General features: G+C 38.3%; 1 protein-coding gene across 3 annotated transcripts in view; it reads right to left on the bottom strand.

The window, feature by feature from the left end:
* SLC41A2 (solute carrier family 41 member 2) overlaps positions 1-9,342 on the bottom strand; it is a 126,161-nt gene that overhangs the window by 74,768 nt on the left and 42,051 nt on the right. For all 3 annotated transcript variants that reach the window (XM_019651894.1, XM_019651893.1, XM_019651891.1), the window contains one exon: positions 3,795-3,902. In XM_019651894.1, coding sequence (XP_019507439.1) covers positions 3,795-3,902 — 108 coding nt within the window. The remainder of the gene's footprint in view (positions 1-3,794; positions 3,903-9,342) is intronic.

Here is a 9,342-nt window from a genome sequence, read left to right as displayed (position 1 = left end):
GAGAGGGAGAGAGGGAGAGGGAGAGAGGGAGAAAGAACGCATGGGCGAGAGAGCTGGCACAAAAAGAAGCCCACCTTGCTTTAATATACTGCAGAATTACATCACAAGGTAGCTTCAAAATCTCTTCTATGTCATAATTTTTCTTAGGCCAAAATAGGTTTTCACTCCTAGAATCTAGAATCAGTAGTCCTCTATATCTGCTAAGAGGGGTTTCAGCTCTGAGACCCATGGCTTAGAGTGCCCTACTCCGGCCCTCCATTAGCTGTACCCCACCCACAGGGTAAGGAGCACACAGGGCCCAAGGTGTGTGCCCACCCCAAGCCTGTGCCTCATCCTCTCCTAGGCCGTGTGCCAGATGCCTGGGACCATACACTTCCCTGACCAAATGGCCTGGAGCCCAATGCCAGGCTTCTTCCTGAAGTCGGTCCTCCTGAAAGCAGACCATGCCACTACTGGGTGCATGCCCAACCCAAGGGGTACTCGGGGGTGGCTGTTCACTGGGGACATAGAATGAGCTTGGACATGGGGCCTGAGGTATGTGTGAGGTCTTTCCAAGTGCAGGACAGAGGGCCCAAGAGGGAGGATGGGGAGCAGGCCTCAGACCAGGGGCTGGCTCTCTCCACACACCATGTTCCAAAGCCGAACCCAAGGAATCCAAGAACTCGTTGGACTTCCAGATTTTCAAAACGATATATTTGCCAAAGTAGAAAGATATATTTCTCTAAATCTGTAAACTTGTATAATTTGGCTTCTTTTTTTTTTTAGCTGAGCCATCCAGCTACCTGTTGGCAGCTCAGCTTGGGCCGGGCATCGAACCGCTGTTGCTCAGAGCTCAAACCCTTGAGTGAGCTCTCAACCAACTGAGCCACTCAGCCGGCCCTAAACTTGTATAATTTGGAACTACATAGACATATGTTACATGGGCCTCCGTTTCTGGGCCTCCATTTGTATTCCTGCCCTAGGCCCACCTGTCAAAGTGAATCTGTGTAGAACGCTTACTAGTATTCAACACTATTACACTGACATAATAACACTGATTAGATCCAACAGTAACCTGGAATGGTCTTTTCCCAGATTTTGATATGGCTGACTCATTTTATTATTCAGTTCCAACTTACACATCACCTCTCAGAGAAGTCTTCCCTACCCACTTCATATAAAATAGCCCTCATGAATCACCCTACATCACATTACCCTGTTTTATTTTCTTTACTACCCTTACTAATAATATCTGGAAGCATTTATGCAAATTCCATGACAGTAGGAACCTTGCCTGTCTTGTTATTCCTTTACAGACTAATGAATTCTTACTTTATGCCACATATTATAATCTGCAACTATCATTTATTTTGTGGCTCAAATCATCCCCAGATCTGGCTAGAATCTAGCATGTTACCATGTATCCTTTTGTCATGTCCCACCTTTTTGTTTTGTTTTGTTTTTTAAACATTTCTTTATTTGTGGGCACCACACGATATTCCAGGGTCATCTTACACTTTTATGCTCCAGCCCAAGGAGCCTGGTTTCTATTATTCTCCACTCCCTTTAATATTCAATAATTACAATGATTACATGCAAAATTATAGACTAGACTAAAATGAATTTAGCGAAGTAATTCTACTCTATGAGGTTTGGTTCCACCTTAATGACTAGTTGACATCCCCAGACATCATCTCCAGCGCACTCGGTCATTACAGAGATAAGCAACAGGGTTCTGTATATATAAATAGTAACTTTTTAAAATAATGACCATCAAAGTTGTATCAAGTACCAAAAATACTGTGTATTGGTGCTCAGACCGAGACCTTAGGAGAGACCCTTACAACATAGAGAAGGAGACTATTAGGTTCTTGTCACTGCTGTTGGTGACTGTTTTATAAACTGACACAGCTATCCTGTGCAGGGTAAAGAGAATGTTCTGGAGTGTGGCTTATTCCGCTATGCACTAGCTCTGTGTCCTCAGGAAAGTTACTCAATGTTCTAAGCCTCAGTTCCTTCTCTGTAAAACAGGAGCAATAGTTCTCATTTCACAGGGTTGTTATAAGATACCCGCGTAAAGCAATGAGCACAGTCCTGACACGTTATGAGAGCTTACTGATACCCAATATGGCACCATTGTCCTGCGCAGGGTATGGCTACATGACCTTTCATATATAAGGAAGGGGCTTAGAAACTTCCATAGGCCACATGCAGCATTTCCTCTTAATTGAGCAAGCCAATAATGCTGATAAAACATTTTTAATGCATTTCCTTCCCAAGCATCTGCTTTTCTCAAGAAACCTTAGGGCACTGACAGTTGTGTGTGTGTGTGTGTGGGGGGAGTGGGGACAGGGCAGGAGGAGACAAGAGTGGGCCCGTCAATGACACAGCTGTTCAGCTGCCCCATCTTGATTACCTTTAGATACACAATCTTCTCCCCTAGTTAATAGATGAACTTACTTGCTATGGCTTCTTTAAAGGAAAAAAAATACCTCATACGAAAGGCACTGCAATCAGCAATATGCTCTGATGGCTTAGTTAATTTTTAGCTAACACTCAATGGGCTGATGGCTTGTCCAGTGAACCCGACTAGCCACAGGATTTTAACCATCACTGAGTCCCACAATGGTGAACACCCAAACAATGTCATGCTAAAAAAAATAACGTCCTCTGTGTCTAAAAATAACTCAGAATGCTGCTAGAGGCAGTATTTTAAAAAACATTTAACCTTTCTGGATGACTATTAAGCAATATGTAACTAAAGCATTGTTTTCTGAATGGTAGTCACAATCCTAGGATTTGCCCGAAAGAAATAAGAATGCAAAACTGTATGTAGAATAATATTCATTACCACATTGTTTATAATAGAAAAACATTAGAAAGAGCCTATATATCCAATAAAGGATGATGGATTAAACTGTGGTAGAACTACTCGGGGTACCAAAACAATGTATACAAGTGGACACTTTGGTCAACGTTGCTCAAGCAGTAGTTCACGGTAATCAGAAGGGGCTGGGTGCTAATGGTAACCACTTTGAGCACCTCTTGTAATTGTGAAGTCAAACATGACTTGTATTCATCTTTTGTTATCGGTATATCTTGAGTATTACAATTTTAATACAGGTTTTCTTTCTTAAAATGTGTATACATATTTTTGGCACCCTCTGTATATATAAGAAAAGTACATAGCCAATAAAATAATGGTATAGGTCTACATTTACTGATATGGGAAGATAATCATGATATGTCTATCTTCAAATGGATAGCATGGATTATAAACTAGATATGATTCCAGTTCTCTTTTAGAGTATACAGTATGTATCTACATCATGACATGCCTAACTATGTATAGTCATCCATCCAAGTATAGAAGGATCTATACCAAAATATGAATTAGTGGTTATGTGTAGGTGAAGAATTTGGCATAGTTTTAAATTTTCTTCTTTATACTTTTTCCCCTTTTCTTCAGCTTTTACAATAAGCATACATTACTTTTATAATGACAAAAAGTTTAAATCCCACTCAACCAACCAATGAATCATAAAGAACCCCAATATCTGAGTTGCCCCATGGGCTAAGCACTGATGATAACTGCCAGAACGCCCTGGAATAAAAGACTACTTCTCAGGATAATTCTCTGATTAGACAGCCCAGAGAACTCACAGGGTATCACATCAGGCATAACGACTTAGCATAGCCCTGAGGGCCAGACACTTATCAGATAGAGAACAAAAATTTTTTCCTGAGACAAGTTTTCTGTAATTGAGAGAAACAGCATTGGTAACATACATACTTTGAGGTATGAAAAAACTTACTGCAGTCGATAATCTAGATGCCAATGTCATTTCCAAGTTCCCTTTGAGACCAAGTAGTGCAGGAACTAAAATGAAAACTTCTGTTACTTTTTTGAACACCTCCCAGTGCTGTAAAAAAAAAAAAAAAAGAGAGAGAGAGAATTTTCAGACATTTTTTGAAATACAGTTTAGAACAAAGACGTTTCTAAAAAGTCTTGGCCTGTTTTCCAATGTTGCATTTGCATTTTGGATGACAACACAGGTCCTTTAATCAGTGAACATTTAGCTTAGCCTCATTCTCCAGAGCCCTGAAGCCTTGAGTTACTTTAGAAGATCGAGTTAGAGTTAAGAGTGATAGTCACTTCATCCCCAAATATATCTAACTTGATACACATCTCTGATACACTTAAATTTTACTTTATCCCTTATGATGGCAAGAGTCAGTGTAGTGGTTAAGAGCATAGACTAATCAGGTAACATGGGTTTGAATCTTGGTTCCAACACTAATAACAACAACCCCACAGGAATATTACAGTAATATTAACTCATTTCACAAATGAAGAAATAAAGATTCAGAGAAGTTAAGTGATTTTCCCAAGGTCAAAATATGGGACCTAGAATAATAGGCCTCAGGAGTTCTGAGTTATTTATCCATGTTCTGGTCCCAATTTTAAGGCATGAGGCAAAAGGCTGCAGAGCACACGATCGTAAAAACAGCACTAAATTGGAAAACTTGTGATTCCAGGCATGGATCTTTCAAAACTTGGCTGTGTAATCTTGGATGAGTCACATATCTTTCTGATCTCAATTTCTTCAGCCATAAAATGAAGATATAATCTGCCCTGTCTAGCTCTTGGGGGAAATACCATAATAATGAAAATAACAAATATTAAGGTACTTTATGAACTGAAAAGACCATACAAATGACTTAATAACACAAAGTGCTATTTTACAAATGTTATTAAGAGGCAAAGTTCCCAGTATGAGACTTTATGGACAAAGCATATTAATTTATGCTAAAAAATAACTAAGAACAGTCATCATTAATGCCAAGACGAGTGAGAAAAGTAAGCTTTAAATTCATCTCATAAATGAAAGAATTAAATTTGTCCCCAAAGTTTCCTTAGAAATTGTTCCAAGTAGGTATAGAACTAGGGCCTAAAGAGAATTTAGAATATGTTTATCAGATCAGTCTTTGGTAAAATCTTAGCTCAAAAGATTTTCAAGGGAACCCCTCCAGGGACAAGCCAATTAAAAATGGGCCTAGTGGTTTCTTTTCTAACAAAACAAAGAGGCAACCAACCAAATGGGAGAAGATATTTGCTAAAACACCTCTGATAAGGGGCTAATATGCAAAATATATAAGGAACTCATACAACTCAACAACATAAAAAACAAACATGAAACTTAAAAAAACCCAAGAGTAACATAATAAGTTGAGGAACATATCCACAGAGTCTTAACTTAAAAATAAACAGAAAAAGGTTTTAAAAATCTAATTGGTGGGGCAGCAAATTGGGGGAGGGGGGGTTGTCACTTTGAGGGGTAAAAAGTATAACTTTTGCTCTGTCTTGTACACCAGAAACTAATTTTTAAAAAAAACTACATCAAAACCGTTCTGTAGAATAAAATGCAAAGGTTAGAAAGAATGAGTTAGACTTACATAATTTGTCATGGAAATTTCTCCAAGACAGACAGTTAAAAGTATACTTATGGGGCCAGCCGAGTGGCTTGTTGGTTAAGAGCTGGCTTGGGACGCCAGCTCTGAACAGCAGGGCCCCAGTTTGGATCCCACATGAGGGCCAGTGATGCTGCCTTTACAGCTAAAATGGGGAACAACAGCTCGACCTGGAGCTGGGCTGCAGTGAGTCACCCATGACGGTAGGCTGCAGTGAGGCTGCAGTGGGCTGTCGTGAGCTATCGTGAGTGGCTGGCAACCAGCGTGAGCTGCCGTGAGTGGCCATTCAGTGGCCATCTACTGATCTGGCTCACCTGCAAAGAGCTCAGTGATAATAACAACATGGGCCAGTGAAGCGACGTCCTCCACAACTAGACTGAAGAACAAAAAGGACAGCAACTTATCTGTTCCCCTTCCCAGATTCCCCAATGCTGTTCCCCTCCCCCAACCCCCCAATAAAATCTTTTAAAAAAAAAGTGTACTTGTTTGTATGTTCATTTTAAAAGACTCTAGAAAGATACACAACAAAGCAGTTACATCTGGGAAAAAGAGAGTGGGTAAAAAGGGACCTTGACAGTTTGCTCATACATTTTTTATTCTATGAATCTTTGAAAGAATATATTTGAACATTGTTTATGTAAATTTTAACAGAAGAAATGAGACTGACATGGCTAAATGACATGGAAATTTGGCAAAGGTAAATTAATTTTTTAAATGTTATTGAACAATTTTTATAGAATTATAAGTATATGTATAGATATGTATTCTGTAGATATAAGTTTGTGTATACAGATTAGCATGATTACATCTGGAAAAGACGGGCAGGGAGATTTGGAAAATGGAATGGACAGTCAATATTTAGTATTGTTTAAATCTTTATGATATGTACATATTGTTTGGTAATTTTAAAATAAATTTAAGATAAAACTTCAAAAAAATCTAATTGGTAAAAGAAGTTTATGCATTTTTAAGAAACATATGTAATCCAAATCTGGAGAAGTTTTGTTTTTCATGTTAACTTAGTTTATAAAACTAAACAAATGACCAACCTCATTCAAAATTACAGACATGCAAATTAAAAAGGCAATAAATTTTCATTTGTGAGATTGATAAAGATCAAAAAATGAAATAAACTGTTGGCAAGAATATCAGGAAATAGGCTATTCCACTGTTGGGGAGAATGTAAGTTTAACTTCTTGGGGAGAATTTGGTACTATCTATCAAATGTAAAAGCACATGATTTTCAACTCAGATCTCTACTTCAAGGAATTTATCCTACAAATAAACTTGAACATGAGTTCAAACACATACATACATATAATGAGTTGACTTCATCACTGTTCATAATAGCAAAACATTTGAGGCAATTTAAATCCCCTTCATTAGGTAACTTCATAAAAAAAATGATGCATCTTTGCAATGGGGCATTACTTAGCTGGAAAACAATTTGATAAATGTGTATGTACCTATATAGCAGCTCCAAGACCAATTAAGAAGAGCAAGGTGAAGAGGTACTTTTTGTTTGTGTTTTTTACACACACACATGTACATATATTCAATGTCTATTGAAGGAGATAGAAAAAAATAATAACTAATTTCTAAGGAATGGAATGGGGGAAGGGCACATACAGGAGAGGCTGACTTCTTTCTCCATTATATGGTCTTTTTTTTTAGATTTTATTGGGTAATTGGGGAAGGGAAACAGCCAAGTTGTCCTTCAATCTTAGTTGTGGAGGATGCAGCTAGCTCAGCTCCAAGTCCAGTCACCATCCAGCTGCCCATTGGCAGCTCGCGGCACCTCAGCCGCGAGATTGAAGGTGCCATGTTCAATCTTAGTTGCAGGTGGGCATAGACCACCATCCCATGTGGGAGTCGAACCAGAAACCTTGTTAGAAGCACATGCTCTAACCAGCTGAGCCATCCTGTCACCTGTTGGCAGCTCAGCAGCAGCTCAGCTCAGGCACAGCTCATGGGTCCATGTGGGAATCGAACCAGCAACCCTGTTGCTCAGATCTCAAGCTCTTAACCAACTGAGCCACTTGGCTGGCCCCCCCGTTATATATTCTTTCATAGAGCTTAAATATGCTATATCAGGTACATATATATTTTTTTCATTAAACATTTTATTTTGAAATAATTGTAGATTCACATGCAATAAATAGAGATCCCATTTTCCTTTACCCCGTTTTCCCCAATGGTAGGGGGAAACTATAGGACAATATTACAAAGAGGATATTGACGCTGATACAGTCAAGATACAGGACATTTCCATCACCACAAGGATCCCTCCTATTTCTTTTATAGCCACTTCTCTTCCCTCCCAACCTCTTCTTAATCCTTGGCAACCACCAATCTGTTCTCCACTTCTACAGTCAATTCAAGAATGTTGTATAAATGAAGTAATATAGTGTAGCCTTTTGAGATTGGCTTTTTTTCACTCTATAATTCTCTGGAGATTCACCTAGGTTGCACATATCAATAGTTCGTTCCTTTTCGTTGCTAAGTAGTATTCTATTACACGGAATTACCAAACTCTAACAATTCAACTGTCAAAGGACTTCTGAGTCGTACCCAGTTCTTGGCTATTATGAATAAAGCCGCTATAAACATTCGTGTACAGGATTTGCATGAACATAAATCTTCATTCTCTGGAATAAATGCCCAGGAATACAATTGCTAGGTTACATGATAGGTAATGCTTAATTTTTGTTTATTTTTAAGACATTGTGTTTTCCGGAGTGGCTGTACCATTTCAAATTCCCACCAGCAATGTATGACTGGTACTATTTCTCCACATGCTCCACACCATTTGCTATTCTTACTATTTTTTATTATAACCATTCTGATAGCTGTGTAGTAACATCTCACTGTGGCGCTCATTTGCATTTCTCTAATGGTTAAAGATGTTGAACACTTTTTCATGTTGATTTGCCATCTGTGTATATTCCTCAGTGAAATGCCTCTTTATGTCTTTTGCCAATTTTAACCATTGAGTTTTGAGAGATCATTATATAGTCTAGTCTTTTGTCAGGCATGTAGTTTGCAAATATTTAATTCCACTCTGTAGTTTTGCTTTTCATCCTTTTACAAGGTCATTCACAGAACAAACATTTTATTTGATGAAGTCCAATTTAGCCATTTTTCTTTTTTACACATCACGCTTTTGGGGTTGAGTCTAAGAAATCTCTGCCTAGTCTGAGATCCTCAAGATTTTCTCCTATGTTTTTCTAAATGTTTTATAGTCCCAAATTTTATATTTAAATATGAGATCTATGTTGAGTTTATTTTTCCATAAAATATAACACAAGTTGCGACTCAGTATTTTGCCTGTGGATGTCTGATTGCTCCAGCACCATTTGCTAAAAGGGCTGTTTTTCCTCCACTGAATTACTTTTGTATCTGTCAAAAAAATAGTTTACTGTATCCATATGGGTCTATCTTTGGATTGTCTGTTCTGTTGTATGGATCTATGTGTCTATCCCTCTGCGAATACCACCGTCTTAATTACTGCAGCCATTTTAATAAGCTAGACATCAGGTAGAATGATCCTTCCCACTTTATTTTTGCTTTTCAAATTTATTAAAGCTATTCTATTTTCTTTCCCTTTCATATGAATCTTGGGCTATCATTTATGTGTACAAAAATATCTTGCTGAGATTTAAAAAGGTCTGTTAAACCAATATATCAATTTGGGAGAACTGACATCTTTAGTATGTTGAGTCTTCCAAGCCATGAATATTCTCTTCGTTGATTTAGATATTCTTTTTTTTTTTTAATTGGGGTATTGGGGGGAAGGGAACAGTGCTGGGGAATTGGGGGAAGGGGAACAGACAAATTGCTTTCGTTTTGTTCTTCAGTCTAGTTGTGGAGGACGTTGCTTCACTGGCCCAA

Source organism: Hipposideros armiger, unplaced genomic scaffold, assembly GCF_001890085.2.
Source record: "Hipposideros armiger isolate ML-2016 unplaced genomic scaffold, ASM189008v1 scaffold_168, whole genome shotgun sequence".
NCBI lineage: Eukaryota > Metazoa > Chordata > Mammalia > Chiroptera > Hipposideridae > Hipposideros > Hipposideros armiger.
Note: the sequence above shows the minus strand (reverse complement) of the source record. Positions and strands in the feature narration are given on the sequence as shown.